General features: G+C 54.8%; 7 protein-coding genes across 7 annotated transcripts; 3 read left to right on the forward strand and 4 right to left on the reverse strand.

The window, feature by feature from the left end:
* Positions 1 to 1272: 1272 nt before the first annotated feature.
* BO95DRAFT_456678 (uncharacterized protein) lies at positions 1273 to 2640 on the reverse strand (the record flags this gene model as incomplete). The annotated part of the gene is made up of 2 exons (XM_025588422.1): positions 1273 to 1447; positions 1880 to 2640. The coding sequence occupies 2 exons, from the start codon at positions 2638 to 2640 to the stop codon at positions 1273 to 1275; spliced, it is 936 nt and encodes a 311-aa protein (XP_025437916.1).
* A 1562-nt stretch (positions 2641 to 4202) lies between these two features.
* On the reverse strand, positions 4203 to 5287 carry pre8 (proteasome core particle subunit alpha 2; the record flags this gene model as incomplete). Its single annotated transcript, XM_025585199.1, has 4 exons — positions 4203 to 4987; positions 5067 to 5117; positions 5169 to 5188; positions 5244 to 5287. 4 exons carry the CDS (start codon positions 5285 to 5287, stop codon positions 4203 to 4205), a joined length of 900 nt encoding a protein of 299 aa, XP_025437917.1.
* Positions 5288 to 5614: 327 nt separating this feature from the next.
* BO95DRAFT_447068 (E3 ubiquitin-protein ligase MARCH) lies at positions 5615 to 7298 on the forward strand. Its single transcript, XM_025587537.1, has 2 exons — positions 5615 to 6606; positions 6663 to 7298. The coding sequence occupies exons 1-2, from the start codon at positions 5764 to 5766 to the stop codon at positions 6798 to 6800; spliced, it is 981 nt and encodes a 326-aa protein (XP_025437918.1). The 5' UTR covers positions 5615 to 5763; the 3' UTR covers positions 6801 to 7298.
* A 496-nt stretch (positions 7299 to 7794) lies between these two features.
* BO95DRAFT_506947 (uncharacterized protein) lies at positions 7795 to 9705 on the reverse strand (the record flags this gene model as incomplete). Its single annotated transcript, XM_025591223.1, has 2 exons — positions 8504 to 9705; positions 7795 to 8442 (listed from the first exon to the last, which is right to left on the reverse strand). The coding sequence occupies exons 1-2, from the start codon at positions 9341 to 9343 to the stop codon at positions 7795 to 7797; spliced, it is 1488 nt and encodes a 495-aa protein (XP_025437919.1). The 5' UTR covers positions 9344 to 9705.
* A 264-nt stretch (positions 9706 to 9969) lies between these two features.
* Positions 9970 to 11417, reverse strand: BO95DRAFT_422938 (amidohydrolase family protein). Its single transcript, XM_025584611.1, has 2 exons — positions 10805 to 11417; positions 9970 to 10741 (listed from the first exon to the last, which is right to left on the reverse strand). The coding sequence occupies exons 1-2, from the start codon at positions 11104 to 11106 to the stop codon at positions 10027 to 10029; spliced, it is 1017 nt and encodes a 338-aa protein (XP_025437920.1). The 5' UTR covers positions 11107 to 11417; the 3' UTR covers positions 9970 to 10026.
* A 1244-nt stretch (positions 11418 to 12661) lies between these two features.
* On the forward strand, positions 12662 to 14749 carry BO95DRAFT_435856 (uncharacterized protein; the record flags this gene model as incomplete). Its single annotated transcript, XM_025585200.1, has 4 exons — positions 12662 to 13079; positions 13151 to 13908; positions 13962 to 13968; positions 13989 to 14749. 4 exons carry the CDS (start codon positions 12662 to 12664, stop codon positions 14747 to 14749), a joined length of 1944 nt encoding a protein of 647 aa, XP_025437921.1.
* Positions 14750 to 15491: 742 nt separating this feature from the next.
* On the forward strand, positions 15492 to 17100 carry BO95DRAFT_272908 (RNA-binding protein). The gene is made up of 5 exons (XM_025581600.1): positions 15492 to 15622; positions 15732 to 15840; positions 15926 to 16199; positions 16254 to 16673; positions 16728 to 17100. Exons 2-5 carry the CDS (start codon positions 15801 to 15803, stop codon positions 17011 to 17013), a joined length of 1020 nt encoding a protein of 339 aa, XP_025437922.1. The 5' UTR covers positions 15492 to 15622; positions 15732 to 15800; the 3' UTR covers positions 17014 to 17100.
* The last annotated feature ends 664 nt before the right edge of the window (positions 17101 to 17764 follow it).

A 17764-nucleotide genomic window follows, 5' to 3' on the forward strand; every position in this document is an offset into this window, starting at 1 on the left:
GCAGCTGACAGCTGACACCCCTAGATCGAGTCATCTCTTTCCCGGCCTCGCAGTCCCTTCACGCATCCACCGCGTCGGCTGCCTTAGGCAACAAGACCGTCTCAACGGGTCTTCCCCAGCTCGACGAAGCAGTCACCCCGCCCATTGAAGATGATCTCCAAGGCTTCGGGGATCTGCAGAGCAAGGGCCTACCGTGTGGTCATGTCACGGAGATTTTCGGGCCCCCGGGAGCAGGCAAGACCGCCATAGCGTTCGTCTTCCCTTCCCCCTGCCAACATCCACCCCCTCAGTAACCAACACACCACCGCAGCCTAAACACCGCAGCAACAGCCCTAGCCAAGGGCGAAACAGTCGTCTGGATAGGTACGTCCCTCTCCCCTTTCTATACCACCACCTATACCTCCATCACACCCCAAACTAAACTTCAAAATCAGACACGGGCCCCCCACTCCCCCGCCGCCAACTCAACCGCCTTCTTGCTGCACAGCAACTACCAAACCAATCTGAACCTAGCATCCAAGCCAAAAACCTCATTCACATCCACACCCCAACCCTCCCGCACCTCCTCTCCCTCATCCACCACCCACCCCCCAACTTTCCCCCACCGTCCACCACCCTTTTGGTCGTCGACTCCATCTCCGCCCCCTTCCCCCCCTACTTCCCCAACCCGAGCGACCAACGCGCCGCCCTAAGCGCCTCCTCGCAGGTGCATGACAAAGCCCACATCCAGTGGCTGGTCAACCGCAAATGGAACGTGCTGAGCGATCTGGCGACGCAGCTGGCCAAGCTGGCTAGTACAGCCGGCGGAGGCGGAGGAGGGAACATGGCCGTGCTGGTGACGAACCAGACCCACACCCGGATTCGGGGCCAGGTGCGGGCGACGCTGTGTCCCGTGGTGGCGGGGTCGGCGGCCTGGGAGAGCTGTGTGTTTACACGGATGGTGGTCTATCAGGACTTCGTTGAGGCAGAGGGGGAGGAAGAAGGAGGGTGGAGGAAGGGGAGGGTGGTGGAGGTGATGAAGAGGGGAGGGAGGGTGGTTCGCGGGAGGGTTGTCGGCGACACGGTGGTTGGGTTTGGGGTGAGGGAGGTTCGTGTTCCCTTTCCTCTTTTATGTTTGGGGAGTGTATTGGGGTGAGGGTGAAAGCAAGGCTAACTGGTTTGCTGTTAGGATGGGCTGTACGCTTTGAACACTCCTTCGCCTCCACAGGCTGGACGACCAGAGCAGATCGTCGTGAAAGCAAGCTCCACCCAAAGACCTGAAGCCTCGGCCAGTCAACGGAAGCGCAAAGCGGAAGAGATCGCCGACAGCCAGGATGAAGAGGACTCCGAGGGAGAATTCGGGTGGATTGAAGGCGAAGAGGTGGATGCTGGGTCGTTGGATGGGAATTGATCTCCCTCATCCCCTTGTACAGGGCCCTCTCTAAAGACATTTCTGGTTGTGACCGGACTGACCCGTGTTGAATGTTCACTATCCTGACATCAAGTGCGGAGTTGGAACCTGAGAATTAGATACATACACATAGACACATGCACACATGAATTCATAACCGTCGTATCATATCGAGTCATTACCTCACCTCACCTCCAACAAGCGCGGTGGACCTCCGAATCGCAGTCGCCCTTCTCCAAGTCCGTCCGATCCTTCCACTTCATCGAGACATTCACCTCATTCAACGCGAGATGACGATGGGTCCTCTCCCTGGTCACGCACAACGGGGCCCGCTGCACGGCGACACTCCTGGCCGCCGTCGCCGCCGCCGCGGCCGCCACCATCGCGCCCCCCGACCCACCATGCCCACTACCATCATCATCCTCCCCCTGCTGTCCACCAGCATACCGACTCAGCTGCAAATCCCCATCAATCGGCGCCGGCGGACACCGGTTATGCACGACAGCGACCAACCGGCCCAACACGGCAAACTCCAACTTCAACTTAATACTATACACCGCGCCCTTCAGACTAATCTGCACGGCATAATAATCCGCATACTCGAGACTCAACAGCACCAGATCCATCACCAGCATCGCAACGTTAATCCCGACGAGCTGGCGCATGATCTTGCGGTTCTCGCGGGCGGCGCACATGCGCAGCAGCTTGACGGTCTCCCAAATGTACAGCAGGGAGATGACGACCTCCTGGACGGTGAAGCCGGTGAGCTGCAGCTTCTCGATGATGTTGTAGCCGCGCAGCCAGGCGGGGGTCTGGCGGAGGTTGGCGCCGTAGGTGAGGACGGTGGTGGGGACGTGCAGCAGCAGCACGTTGGCGAGGATCATGCGCAGCACGCGGTGGAGGAGGCGCTCGTCGCGCAGCACCAGGTGCAGCCGCGAGTACAGCACCAGCGACTGGCCCGTCACCATCGCCCACCAGCCGACCGTCAGCACGGTCACGGTCGCCAGCGCCGGCGTCTGCGTGAAGAACTTCAGCAGGAACCCCACCGTGTACGGCGCCACCCCCAGCACCCCGGACAGCAGCAGGCTCCAGAAGTACAGCCCCCGCCACCGCCGGAAGGTCGTCAGCACCAGCACCACCAGCTCGATCACGTTGTACCACGCCACCGCCATGAAGAAGAGCAGCGTCGACCGCAGGCCCCCGTGCTGCGTCGAGAGCTCGCCCGCGATCCCGTCCATCGGCTCTTCCATGCTCCAGTCGCGCATTGCTTTTTAGGGCTGGATTCTGCGGCTGCGGTGAGAGCATCAGCATCATCGTCCTCCTCCTCCTCATCATCATCATCATCATCATCATCATGCTTTCACGTTCTTGTTCGACTGCACCAGAAACACAACACACAGGAGATAGAATGGGTTAGCTGGGTGGGTGGAAGTGCACGTGCCATACCTTAAATCTCTTGGTCTCCCAAAGCCCAAAACACATATGGGTTCGATCCCCCACAGCTCCAACACAAAATTCGATACTTGGGAGTATTCTTCAAAACAACAAAAGATTCGAATTCAAACTAAGACAATGCAAAAAACCGGTTGAGTGAACAGTCGTCATATCCCCAACTCTAATCCTCAACCATGGGAATCTGGGAGCTTTTACACTTCCCAACCTCGTGGATGTGGCGTCAAGTAGACCGCTTCTCTTCGTTACTCCCCGGCCCTCATCATACAAAAAGCAGGGGTAATGACAGGACAGGGCAGGGAGGGAGGAGGGGAATTACTGCACTAGACTATAGCTGGCGCTGGCGCTGGAGTTCGAGCTGGAGCTTCTCTGCTAAAGATCCCCATCCCATCTTTCCCCTAGGTATCCAAAGATACCCTTCCACAACAGAATCTCGGACTTCTCATTCAGCCACCGCAGCAGCAGCAGCAGCAGCAGCAGCAGCAGCAGTAGCAGCAATAACCCAAAACAGAAATGGGCCATCACTCCGAAAGGTCCAGTACAGCACACTCCACGCTGTTGGGGTAGTACAGCTCCTTCCCTTTTCCGGGCATCCCACCGGACGGTGGACGGACCCTCAGCTTTCCCGGGGGAAGGGGGGGACACTAGATAAAGATCTCGGGCCTTTTTGGGGGGGGGGGGGGGGGAGCAACCTTGCCCTGCCCTGTCGGCTTGTTCCTGCTTTAGTTCCAGGGGCCTAGCATTAACTTGACTCTGAAATAGGTATGGGATTACAGAGGATGTTGAGCGAGTGCTCAATGGGTAAGTCATGTCTCCTCTCTCCCTGCGGGTTTATTGATATCGGTCAAGGCTATCATTTTGGCAACACCGAAGACTGACTGGCGTGTCTGTGAGGTGATGGCCGTGGTTGGGTTTCTGCTTCTGCTGCAGTGACCCGTGGGGCGGAGACTTCGAGTATCTATTCCAGTTGTTCCTCGTGGATAGCATTTACCTCAAGGGGGAAGAGCTCTTCCAGTCGTCCTGGGGTCGATGGTAGGGTAGCATATCTTGCCGAGATCCCCCAGAGTGGCGGACGGTGCAAGGTTCCTCCCTACTTTAGACACAACCAGTTTTAGCACAAATCACATTCATTGACTTAGTATAGTACTAGGGTTTCCTTTTCAGATTGCGGCATTACTTGGCGATGTCGACCCGCCCCATACATTTCATCACTTGCGTTGGTTGTCCCGGGGTCTTCCGGCTGTCACCCTTGTTCATTGTTCTTTAGAAGCATCATCTTGTTGAAACCTTGCCAGACTTGATAGATGTCTATTATGCTATAAGGTCCCGCCAAATAAAGTGTAACAAGACGGAGAAGGGTTTATAGGTTGGTCAGATAGTCCTCGATCTCCTCTTTGGTCAACTTCCTGAAACGGGGTCCCCGCGCGCCCTCGACGCCCTCAAAGCCCAGCAAGTGATCGGCAGGAGGTCCAACAATACCTGTAAACAAAAACGTCAGCTTGAAACCTTGTCCCACAAACGCAGAAAACCTACCAATCTCTATCGTGTCCCCGTTCATCTCGCCCTCAATGGTCTCCTTCAGAGTCAGCAGGGCAATGTGAATGGCATCCTCGAGCTCCAGGCCCTCGGTGTAGCGCTTCTCGAGGAAGGTCTTGGCGCTGGTGGCGTGCTTGCCGATGGCCGTGGCCTTCCACGGGTAGTAGCTGCCGCTGGGGTCGACCTGGTACAGGCTGGGGCCGCCCTTCAGGATGCCGCCCGTCTTGCCGGTCGCCTTCTTGGGCTCGCCCTCCTTCTCCTCGTCGCCGTGCTGGGCATCGCCGGTCTCGGGCTCGATGCCCTCGTCCCAGCCCGCAATCAGCAGGCTGACACCGTACGGTCGGACACCCCCGGACTGCGTCGCCTCTTGTACGACCCGGGCGACGTCCTGCACTAATATACGGGTGGGAGGGTATTCGTTGTAGATGCGCTTGTAGCCCGTGTGCGAGACCTTGCGGGCCTTGTCGACCAGCACCCGGTAGTCCGGGCCCATGCCGGCGTAGACCATGCCGATGTCGGGCGTGATCAGGGAGATCTTGGAGAGGGAGGGGGGGTCGATCAGAGGCGACGAGGACTTCTTCTCGGTGGCGAGGACGATTCCGTTGGTAGCTGTGTCCGGTGAGGCAGGGAGTCAGTAGCTGTAGCTGTAGCTGTAGCTGTAGCTGCGGCGAGTCGAGGGCCACGATACCTTTGATACCAAGGGCCGTTACACCCTGGTTGACGGCATTTAGAGCATATTCTAGGCATTGTCAGTGACCCGGCAAAGCAGTAGCTGGTTGAAGGTTATTACCAATTTGGACCAGCTTTCCACTACACCCCGACTGTTAGCTGATGTACTCGAGTACTAGCGGAGAGCTTGGCTTACCTAGGGGAGAAAGTGGTCAAAGAGAAAGAGTAACGATCAGCCATGGAGACGATAGTTCACCTCCAGAAGCTCCGGAGGATACTAGGTATGTGTGTGGGGGAGATAGATGGAAGTGATTGGGGATGATGGGGATGGAAAATGGGAGGTGGTGGTGGTGGTGGTGGTGGAGGGGATTGGATTGATGTGAAGCTTCCCTTCGGACAGCAGGCGGCAGGTGTTGACGCAGCAGTAGCAAAGCAACCACCACCACCACCAGCCAAGCCGCGCCTCGGGCGGTGACGTTAGGCGAGCGGCTAGTGCGCTTTTTACGCGCTTGACCTTCTCCACCCGCTTCTCTTAATTTTCTTTCCTTTCCCCCCCCCCCCGCCTTCCTCCAAACAATTCTCCTCTTTGTTTTTTCTCAACCTTTATTCATGCAACAATCATTATCGCGGCATTGATCGTATCACAGGCGTCAGATCGCTGGTAGATCTGCTGATTCTTAGACTATGCAACAACAATCTACAAACTAGGAGAAGCAATGGATTCGCGCAATGAGCCGCTCTGGCAGTGGCCTTCTGAACCGGCTGCGCCGCCTCAGTCGGATCACACCAAGCAGGACCCTACAGACACCCCTCCACAGGAGGAGTCGGGCAATACCACAGAAGAGACTAGACAGCGGCATTACTCGCCTCGGACATGTCGCATCTGCCTGGAAACGGTCTATCCCACCTTTTCTCCTCCCTCGGAACATATCCCGGGGTTTCTGCAGCCCCAACAGCGGCCTGTCTACGAATCGTCGGACCCAGAGTCCGGGCGATTGCTCCGTCCCTGCAAATGCAAAGGATCCTCCCGTTATGTGCACGAAGGATGCCTGCAACAGTGGCGCCACTCGGACGCAGGCTACAGCCGGCGCAATTTTTGGCACTGCCCGACCTGTGGGTTCCATTACCGACTAGAACGTCTCCGCTTGGCGCGCTGGATTAGTAGCACCATGATGCAGCTCGCGTTAACTCTCGCCATTCTGTTGCTTACTGTATTTCTACTTGGTTTCATTGCTGACCCTCTCTTCAACATCATCCCGCACCCTGATGATCCCCTCGCACCCACCGAGTTAAGGGGTATCTGGCCCGTGCAGCTGGAGACCAGGATTCCGGTGCCTGACCGCGAGGTCTCCTGGCCACAACACTATCTCAAGGGAGTGGTCACTCTGGGCCTGCTGTCCTGCATCAAGTCCGTCCTTGCGTTCTCTTCCTGGCCTGGGCTGATGGTGCGTTCCACGCGCCTGATCAGCGGCAACAGCTCCGGCCGAAACACCGGAAATACCGGCAGAACCCGAGTCGGCTGGCTGCTCGTTGTCATCGGCGTGGGTACCTTCTTGTGGGTGAGTGACCTCTCTCCGAACTGTATCTACTGACCTCAGCGACTGATTCGTCTTAGGCTGTCTATAAAGGCGTGCGGGCCTGGAGTCGCAGAACCTTGGAGACAGCTGGCGCGCGTGTGATGGATGTTCCTTTACCGGACGACGAGGATGAAGCCGAGCCTCTGGCTACGGATCCCAGTAAGAAGGACGAATAGCGCCGAGCCTGGCCTCGCACCATTTGTCATGATCCTTTCACAAGCCATCGTAAACCAAACCCTGACATTTCGTGATTTTCGGGTTCATCCTCCCCGCACTACTTAAGTTGCCACTCTCCTTTTCTTCTATGAGGTGTCAATTAGTCGATGTGCGCAGAATGCCACCGACCCTCGTTAACTTCCGAGGCTCGTCTTGATGAGTGGACTTGGGCTGACGCCGGAACGTTTTGTTCTACTGCCTTCCCATATCACTAGCTTATGTCAAACCTGCCCGGAGGGAGGGTCAACCTGCACTTTACTCGATCCAAATAGGCGCTCCGGTTCTCAACGGCGTTTTCGATCGGGGTGCTGTACATGCTTCGTATTGGTTAATAACTTCTCAATCTAATATACATTATCGAGTGGATGTTATATGAAGCCTGTATGACTTTTCCGTTTGTAACTTTAGCCTTTGGTCGTCGCTATTCCGGCATGGCAGTCAATTTACTAGTATAAGTTCCAAGGTCCGTCCCATGGCTGCCCTTTAAGGCTAATCCCTGCTATATCGCAGCTGCAGAGTCCACATCTCTGGGTATGTTCATGGAGCATGCTACCAACGAGAAGGTCAGCGTGCGCTACTCCACGCGTTCATCGAAGCTATTCGCTGTACTTCAGTGAGGCATTGCAACATAGCCTCGTCAAGATACGACTTAAATGAATTAGCAGGCAACTTAGAGGAATTTATCACAGAGATGGATATCATTATCCTTGCGATGTATCGCTTCGCCTTCCTCAAGCATACACCACATGTCGCAATAATCGCGAAGTATCTCCCTTTCCCTTCACCCCTGAAGCTGGAAGATCTTGAGCCAAACCCTAGAACCACCTCTCCAGATCTCCACCTGAGCTCAACCCATCACCTCAATCAGTTCCAGCACAACTCCCCCTCACCTCCAGACCAGATCACCCTCCATCATCAGCACAGAAACAACCCAACCCCCCAAAGGACTAAGGACTAAACCTCCCCTCCCCATCCCCATCCCCTACCCTCCTCCCTACCCTCCTCCCCACCATCCAGATAATAACCCACCTCCCCCTCACCCCCATAATAACCGCCCTCCCCCCCACCCCCCTCATCCCACCGAAACAAATCCTGCAAAACACACCCACCCCCGCGATCCAAACAATCATCCCTTTCCTGTTCCCACCCACTCTCCGTGGAGACCTTCCCACCCTCTTCCGCCACCTCCCGCCGATACACCTCCCACAAATCCTGCTGATAAACCCGATCATTCCGCACCATGCGCTCGCGACACCGCGCCACGGCGGCCCGCACCCTGAGATCGAAGAACACGCGGGCCCCGACCTCGCGGCCGAGCAGCGCGCCGGCGGGCCGCAGGTAGTGGGCGGTGATGCGGGCGTGGATCGCCGCGACGGCCTGGTAGCACTCGAGGGCGCGGGTCAGCAGATCCCAGGCCCGGAAGAAGGCGTTGGTCAGGCGCAGGCGCAGCGGGTCGCGGCCCTCGGCCAGCATCTGCGGCCACTGGCGGAGGCGGTGGTAGTCTGTGTAGAGGTAGGCGTCGTACAGGTCGAGGGTGATGAGGAGGAGGCGTTGTTCGGTTGGGTGGGGGGTGGGGAGGGTGCTTTTCTTGTTAGCTTTAGGCTTGGGGGGGTAGGGTTGGGGGTTGGGGTTTGGTTGAGAGATGGGGGTAAGGGCACAGCACGTACTTGATCAGAATACTCGCCATCTCCTTGAAGCGCGTGAACGGGTTCTTGTTGGCCGTGTCGGCGGCGATATGCGCGATCGTCTGCTGCGCGCTGCGGCAGTGCTCGTACTGGCCATACAACAGGTGGTGCAGGGCGGCGAGGTCGGTGACCAGCGTGTTGGCGAGGTGGTGCGCGCGGTGGAGCTGGGGCTGCGTCAATGAGTCCAGCGGGTGGTGGCGGCCGGGGATGGGCACGCGCCGGAAGAGCAGCGTGTGCACGCTCAGGATGGTGTTGCAGATCGTGATGAAGCGGGTGCGCAGCGCGAGGCTGAGGCTCGGGCTGTTGGTTAGGATGCGCATCTCTTCGAGGATGTTTTTCTTGTTCTCCGTGGTGGCTTCGAGGTCCGGGTGCAGGGCCCAGGCTGGGTAGCTTGCTAGCTTGGGGGTGGTTTCGGTGAGTGATGGGTTGGTGGGCGTGGTGGGTGGGGTGAGTCTGTTGTTGCTGCTGTTGGAGTTGCTGGTGTTGTTGCTGCTGCTGCTGCTGGTGCTTGTTGGAGGTGTGTTGCTGAAGGCTGTGGTCGGGTCAGGCAATGTCCATTCCGGGGTGAACAGCATCGTGGACATGAGCATCGCGTCGAGTCTCTTGGCCTGCGCGCCGGCCTCCACCACTTTCGACAGCGCGTACTTGTAGGCTTCCTCCTGGGCCGTGTCGGCTCGCGAGTCGGCTTGTTCGCAGGAGGCGAAGTAGTCGGGGAATGGCTCGGTGGTGGTGGGTTGTTCGTCCTGCTCGATGCTGGGGAGGATGGGGGAGAAGGGAGGGAGGCTGTGAGAGAGCTGGGCTGGGACGTTGAGGTCCATCTTTCTGGTTCGAGGTGACGGTTGTCAAGTTGAGGTAGGATTTAGACTCACTCTGCTGAGATCGGTGATGGTAGTGTGGTTGAGGAAGAGGACGGGGAGAGAAGAGATATAGGGAGGAGATATCGATTCAGTTCCCTTTTCTTCAAGTGAAGGGAGAGGATATTAAGGTGGAAGAAGAGAGGTGGAAGAGTCACAGAGTATCGTGCGTGGTATTCACAGTAGTAGAGAAGGCTGGCGCTGGCACAAACAGCAATATTAACACACAAGGGTGTTTGTATACACAATATTGAAACACACACTATCGCCCCATCGACTAGGTCGACCTTGGAGCGTGCAGGCCATCACCAGTCTGACTGTTCCCCATTCACAGCATATGGAATGGCTGAACTATTCATGAATGATCGCACAAACCTACAAGGCTCTAAAGAATCAACTTCTTATCTGGTCTGGGGAGAAAGTAGTCACTATATTCTTTTGGAATGCCATCATCAACTTCAGGGACGAAATAGTCAAGAAGTAAGAAAGAATAACAAGCTACTAGAAAACACCAGTAAGGCACGCAGTCTAGTACAGTCAACTGTAGAATAGTCTTTACTAAGGCAAAGAACACTCATGACCATGACCTACGTTCATCTAAGGTTAGAGCAGGAGAGAAGTTGGCCCTGATTGAATATATTGCTACATCACGCCGACGAGTCCTTATAAGCCCCCAGCTTGAACAGCTTCTTCGCATTCTCCCGTCCGATCTTCGCCCGGTCCACCAGATTCAACTCTGCATTATCAAACCACACACACGCATCCTCGAACGTCTCGAACGGATAATCGATCGAAAACAGGATGCGATCCGAACCCACCTCCGCCATACAGAAGTTCAACGTCGTGGTCGAGAAGTGGCCCGAGGTGGTGATCCAAATGTTCTGCGCAAAGTACTCGCGGATCGTCTTCTTGCACGTCTCCGCCAGGCCCAGCAGCTTCTTCCGGTCCTCAAACCAGTGGTTGATGCGCCACATGTCGAAGGGGACGTGCTCGCCCAGGTGCCCCATGATGATCTGTAGTGCCGGGTGCCGGTCGAAGACCCCGTTGGTGACCATTCCCAGAACGTGAAGACTGACGCCGTGCGCAAAGCTGAGCGGGGGCCCCACGAGCCACTTGCGCTCTGCCCAGAGTTTCTCGTAGATGGTCCCGGTGGGGTTGCGCGGGTGCAGGTACAGAGGCACGTCGAGCTCCGTGCATGTCTGCCAGAAGATGTCCCAGCTGGGCTGGTCGTAGAAGATCATATCGTCGCCATCCGGACCGGCGCGTTGGGTGTCATTCACCAGGGCACCCTTAAAGCCGTACTTCTCGACGCAGCGGCGGAGCTCGGTGGCGGCTTCTTCGGGGTCATGCATGGAGAGAGTTCTGAGTGTTGTGTTAGGCTAACTTAAGATGATGTTCCGAGGTAGTGGAGGAGGGGGTTCTTACGCGAATGCACCGAACCTATCGGGACGGTCACGGATCTGCTCGGCGATGTAGTCGTTGATTTCAACGGCGAGAGCTTGCGCCTCGGCGGCATCCCAAATGTCTTGGACACCTGGAGCCGTGTAAGAGAGGATCTGGTATCCCACGCCGTGCTTGTCCGCATGTTCAATGCGGATCTTGTTGATGTCGGTGATCTCCTTGACATGGGTTTCGGGGTCGGTGGAGAATAGACTGGCCCACCAGCGGGTCTTCTCTTCGAAGCGTGGGAGCGCAAAGGCTTCCTCGAGGGCTATCTTTCCGAGCATGGTTGGTATTTTGTTCAGCGTTTCAATCGAGAGAAGTGTGATAGAAGTTTTGTTTGAGAAACCAGATCAAGCAGAAGAGCATGTTGGGTCAACAGATCATGGTTATAGTTATAGTTTCGGCGATGCGGGCGGGGAAAGTCGAACTTGGAAGAGTCTCTTTGACTTCATGGATGATAGAGGCGGGTCGGAAGCGGCTAGGTTCCTTCCCCTCATTGCCCCTTGCCGACTCAGCATAATATCGAATAGTTATCGAATAGACCCACGTCTACCTTTTCGGATGGAAGACCAGGTAAAAGAGTCGAGTATCATGCAGGAAGCTTTCCGATCGTTCGGATATATCGGATCAGGATGATGTTGTCATTGGGGATGCTATATATGCTTGTATACCTACACTATGTGCCTAGTAGTCTAGTCAGCACTCCACTCCTGTCAATCCGCTTCCGACGGGGCGGGCAACCCCGCATCGCAAACAATAGACTCCAAACATCAGCCATAAGCCAGAAGCCAGAAGCCAGAAGCCAGAAGCCAAGCATAAGCGACGGAAATCCGGGGTCTCCCCATTCGTCCCCCCCTCCTTCCCCAAAGACACGTTGTCAACAGTCGTGCAGATCAGCACATTGTCAATCATTATCATGGACTCTCGTATAAGCTGTCGGCTGACTCCGGAACAAGGGACCCGGTCCATTGTATTCATGTGCTATTCACCAAATAGTCGAAGATGTAGGATCGTGCAACGTTGTACGCGCTTCAGACACTTCGAGAAGACTGCAGAGACTGCAGAGACTGCAGTTGAAGAATGTCGGACCAACTTTCATTCATCGGCATTTGCTGAGATCCAGACCATCTAATATTCATCTGGTTCAACCACGAAGACTAGGTCTTGGGCTCCTGAGCGAGAAGATTGTTTGATGGTAATTGGGTAGGATACGAGCCTCACTTCCACCTCACTGCCTCTTTGTCCGCATCCCGTCAACCACCCCAGCGACCTTTTCAACTTCGATACTTGGAAGCACTCAGTGAGGGAGCAGAAGAGCGACACGATCAGCTGAACTGAACGCCCGGTCTCAGCCTCGTTCGAAGGGCTGTCGCAATCACCGCGGGATGTCGACTGGGAAGATCAGTCGTGCGGTCCTTCTGCTGGTCAACCAGGCCGAGTGAGTCGAGTCTCCCTTCACCTGTTCGCTCCATTCCTCATTTCCACCCAAATCTTTGGTAATGGTCCAGGGGGTAAGAGAGGATTCTTTGTATGTACCGAACTCCTTTTGCCAAAACCGGTTCGTCTCTCAGCCAGATGATCTCCCATCCATACGGTTCGACTTCAACTTCTTTATGAAGGCTACTTCTCTTTGTTGTCGGACACATGGTGTGGAATAAACAGTCTGGTCCAGTAGGAGTTCAACTACCAAGGATCGATCGTCATTCACTTTCGGCCATAGACTTGATGTTTTGACAGTCCTACTAACATAAACCTCTTCCTAGTCGTCTGGCAGTCCTTCATTAGCCCCTCGTCAAAACACCAACACCAACAGCGCAAACGAGACACCAACACGCGCAGATGAAGGGTTATTTCGGCAAAGAAGAGCCTCCTGTCGTTGGGGCATCTGCTCTCAACCGTCAGGAGACTGATGGCAACACTGCTCTCCAACGCTCGCTCGGCACCGTTGCGGAGCGTGCTCGGCGTAACATCAATGCAAAGCTGGCCAATCCTCTTGCTGGTCAAACTCAAGAAGAGTTGCGCAGGCGAGGAATCAATTTCGCCATTGAGCATCATCTTGGGGGTGAAGAAGACATTCGTGCTTTCGCCATGGGCGCCATTCTAGCTCAAAGGCCGGAAAAGTACGCGGAGGTTCCTGGTCTGACGCCCCAGGAGCTGGAAATCTTGAAGAAAGAATTCGCCCATCGTTGGCGTCAGCCATGGACCATGTACCTGGTTATTGTTCTGTGTTCACTCTCTGCTGCGGTACAAGGAATGGGTAAGTTCTATTTCCATTGATCGTTCAAGGGTTCCCCGTCAAACTTGGCTGAAACTCCTTGGCTCCTGCAGATGAGACAGTGGTCAATGGCGCCCAGATCTTCTACAAGCATCAATTCGGCATCGATGGCACCGACTCCCGCTCCAATTGGCTGCTTGGACTGGTCAACTCAGCGCCATATCTGTGTTGCGCCATCATCGGCTGCTGGCTGACGGTCCCATTCAATGCATGGTTCGGCCGTCGAGGGACCATCTTCATCACCTGCTGCTTCTCTGCGCTTACTTGCCTCTGGCAAGGGTTCGTCAACACATGGTGGCATATGTTCATCGCTCGCTTTGCGTTGGGCTTCGGGATAGGCCCCAAGTCGGCAACGGTGCCGATCTACGCCGCGGAGACGGCACCTCCTAATATCCGTGGTGCTTTGGTAATGCAATGGCAGATGTGGACAGCATTCGGGATCATGTTCGGCTACGTCGCAGATCTTGCGTTCTTCCAGGTCCGTGATTCTTCAGGGATCGTCGGCCTCAATTGGCGTATGATGATGGCTTCAGCCATGTTCCCGGCTCTCCTGGTTTGCTGCTTTGTCTTCACTTGTCCAGAATCCCCTCGTTGGTACTTGTCGCGGAATCGGTACGATAAAGCGTATGAGTCGATGTGTAGTTTGCGTTACAACAAGATCCAAGCAGCGCGTGACATGTACTATATGCATACATTGCTGAAAGCCGAGGCCAGCATAAAGCTTGGCCAGAACAAGATCCTGGAGCTCATTCGTGTTCCTCGTAACCGACGTGCAATGATTGCGTCCGAATTGGTGATGTTCATGCAGCAGGTACGTTCAAACAAAATAGTCACTATGAAGATTCAGCTGCTAATGTCTCACAGTTCTGCGGTTTGTGCGACCAATCCCAGCTGGAGATCGGAAGACTGATGAACTTTTAGGCGTGAATGTTATCGCATACTACTCATCTGAAATTTTCCTGCAGTCCACAGGGCCGGCAAACATGCTGACAGTCGCAAATCAGCGCAAGGCACTGGCAGCATCCTTCGGGTGGGGAATGATCAATTTCCTCTTTGCCCTACCTGCCGTGTGGAAAATCGACACGTTTGGCCGTCGCAATCTTCTCCTAATGACCTTTCCCATGATGGCTCTGTCGATGTTCTTCACCGGCTTCAGCTTCTGGATACCCGAAGACACTTCTGCCCGCATGGGGTGTGTCGCTTTAGGCACTTACCTCTTCGGTGTTGTATATTCGTTTGGCGAGGGACCAGTGCCGTTCACATACTCGGCCGAGGCCTACCCACTCTACGTGCGGTCCTACGGCATGGCTTTGGCTACCTCGACGACATGGCTGTTCAACTTCACGCTCGCCATCACTTGGCCTTCCCTTCGGCATGCATTCACGCCGCAGGGGGCGTTCAGCTGGTACGGCGGTTGGTGTATAGTCGGATGGTTTCTGATACTTCTGTTCATGCCCGAAACCAAAGGAAAGACACTCGAAGAATTGGATCAAGTGTTTGGGGTTCCCACACGCTTCCACGCCAAGTATGGGCTGCGTCAGATCCCCTACTTCATCAGGAGATACATCCTCCGTCAGAACGTTCGTCCTCAGATCTTGTACGAGAGAGAGGATGACGACGCGGTGACCGATACGGGGTACGATCATGCTTGACACCAGTTGTCGTGCAGTTCGATTCCCGCATCCATGATGTGTAGTGGCAGGAGTAGCAGGGTCTTGTGTACAGGACAGGGAGCCCTCTAGCTAACCCTACTTCATACTTTTTTTGGGTCACTACTACTAAGGGCCAAGAAAAGATTGATTTCAAGTGAGCCAAGTGCGCGATTTGATTCTTCTAATATCGAGGAACGGAGACAAGAAACAGCAAGGGTAGGGGTAGTGTTCACTTTGTCAGACAGCAGTTGGTACGATTGTTGATCCGCATGTATAATAACTCGGAACAGGTCTGTGTGAATCTTGCTTCATCATTGAAGTGAACACGTAGGAATGGTGACATATGCAAGGGCAAAGATGCTAGGGATATCTGCAATGGACGAAATCAATGCGAAATCTGCTTAGCCAGAGCAAGACATGATTCTCATAGCTGAGCTGTTCGCAGGTTGTAGAGCACGCTGGATCTTCGAAACAAGCGTTCAAAGCCAATTGCCAATGAACTCAGATCTTGTTGAGCAGTGCGAGGCGTATAACAGATAGAAGAGAAACAGAAAATTGGAACGAAAATTTGAGGCCCGCCGCGTCTTTATATACGCGTTTGGTTCGCTAACCAGCCAATCACAGCCGGCAGTGTAACCTCTCGGGCCGCGGTGGTTTTGCGGTGTTTGCGATGTTTGCTTCCGGGTTGGCCTCGCCCCAGATTAATTTTTTGACGCAGGCTTCAGCAGCAGAGCGTTTCTGTGTTGTTTTTCCGTCGCTTGCCTTTTGTTCCTCGGAGATTTTGATCTGTCTGAGAAGATCGGAGATCTGGAGTGTTTAGTCCTTCTGTTCGACATTCATTTCAACCGCGTGGAGTATTAGCCGGAAACAGAGGTATGATTCTCTTCCAATCTGCCCTGATCGTCTCTTGTCAATTTAGGAAATCCGTGTATTTACGGCAGTCATGCGACTATACCATGCTAATTTGTCGTTCATCGCATAGGCTACCGATTCTTATACCCTGTCACTACCGATCCTGACTTTGTTCGAGTCTGCGAAAATCTCTGTCACAATGGCCGACGCTCCTGAAAGCCCCGTCCCTCAGCAACAAAGTGTGTAGGCGATTTGCGTTCGGGCTCCTCTAGGGGCTGCGATCAGCACAACTTCTTGAAGCACTCGTCACTAACAAGTGCCTAGCCCCCCAGAAGAACTTCTACCAGAATGGAGTCAGGACCACCGGCCGTGCTTTTCATTCTCCCAACTGGCGCCTGAAGGGCGAGGAGAGCCCGAGTGCGCAGAGCGCCGGTTCCCCGGGCCCCAAGACCAGCACTTCGAGAATCGCTTTCAGCAGACCCAGCGCACACGTGCCGCAGGCTATCTCTGAGGGCCGCCGTCTCTACGTGGGTAACATGCCCTACACGGCCAAGTCGGAGGATGTGCAAGCACTCTTTACCGCTGCCGAGTTCCAAATGTATGCGAAACGACTCTTGTCTGTTGATGAGCCCCTAAACTGAGTGCTTCCTAGCGAGCGTATCGATATCGCCATTGACCCCTTCACGGGCCGCAACCCCTCATACTGCTTTGTCGATCTGGAGACGAAGGAACTGGCCGAGCGGGCCATGGTTGAGTTGGATGGCCGGGACATGCTTGGCCGTCCAGTCAAGATCAAGCCGGGTGTTGTGAAGTCTGCCAGCGAGCGGTCCCAGCAGCAGCAACAGCAGCAGCAGCAACAGCAACCGCGCGTGGATGGCTCTCCTCGTGATGTGAGAAGCTCGCCTTTCAGTGCTGACCGGTGGCGCCGTGGCAACGATGATATTCCCTCTTCCCCCGCCAGACCCGTCAACAACGATGCCAGCCGCCGTCTCTACGTCGGTGGTCTCCCCAAGTTGACCGATCAGGACGCTCTCAACATCAACATCCGCAATTTCTTCAAGGGATACAATGTGTAAGGCTAGCCCTACAGCACTCGATTATGTACAAAACTAACGTCGCCTGATAGTGAGAACGTCAGCAAGCAGTTCGCCCCTCACCCCGCCAAGCGGTTCGAGCCCGGTGACCACTACTACCTCTTTGTCGATTTCGACAGCGTCGATGAGGCTGAGAACGCCATGGGCGCTCTGCACCGCCAGGAGGGTCCCTGGGGCTCCATGCTGCGGGTCCAGAGAGCTCGTGGCGAAACCAACACCCAGGAGAGACGTCCCAAGTGGCCGTCTAGCCGAGATGATGCAGCAATCCCTACTCTTGGCGATGCCAATGCTGTTGCTGAGGTTGCGGTCGGCGTATAGTTGTGCTTCCCAGCTATACGGCTGATCCGGACAACCCTTCTCACGACACGAAAAAAAAAGTTCCTGCATACCCTTTCAAAGCCAAAAGTACATGCTTGACGTTTGTTACGACAAAACATAAAAAGGGAGGGGGTGATTTTTTTTCTCACCCCGACACTCTCCCACAAGAGATTCATGACCTCCATTCTCTGCCTCGTTCTACTACGTCTGATCCTCAACCCATGGCTAGGGGGGCAGCCTATCAGAAGAAGAAAACCACAAAACCACAGCCACCGTCGCTGGAAGAAAGCCGCGCTCTCCTCCCGACGTTCTCGCTCCCCCGAAAGCATCTCTGTTGAGGGGTATTGGTTTTCCGTCTTTTGAGGCTCCCCAAATCCTGGTGCAGATCCGAGGCACAGAAAAGGCACCAAAATTCTAAAAACGGGAAGGTTTCCCAGATCTAATGACGATAGAGTCGACCAAAACGGAGTTATTTTAGGGCTGAGATTAGCTTAATCTAAGGAATATTACCGACCAGGTTCTCTTTCATATATGAGTATTTGCTCTGTAGCTAGTAATTTGACTAGCGGATAAATCCATGATCTTCGTTCTTCCCGAAGCCTAAATTGATATGGTATGGACCTACCGTCCTCAGTACACGTAGATTCATAAGCCTCCGTCGTCGGACGCGTGGAGATCAATACTTCAGGAATGGGACGATACTGATAGGCAGGGGACCGATGGACAATTGGCGCTCCAAGCTGTCATCCCC

This window comes from Aspergillus brunneoviolaceus, assembly GCF_003184695.1.
Source record: "Aspergillus brunneoviolaceus CBS 621.78 unplaced genomic scaffold BO95scaffold_80, whole genome shotgun sequence".
Lineage (NCBI taxonomy): Eukaryota > Fungi > Ascomycota > Eurotiomycetes > Eurotiales > Aspergillaceae > Aspergillus > Aspergillus brunneoviolaceus.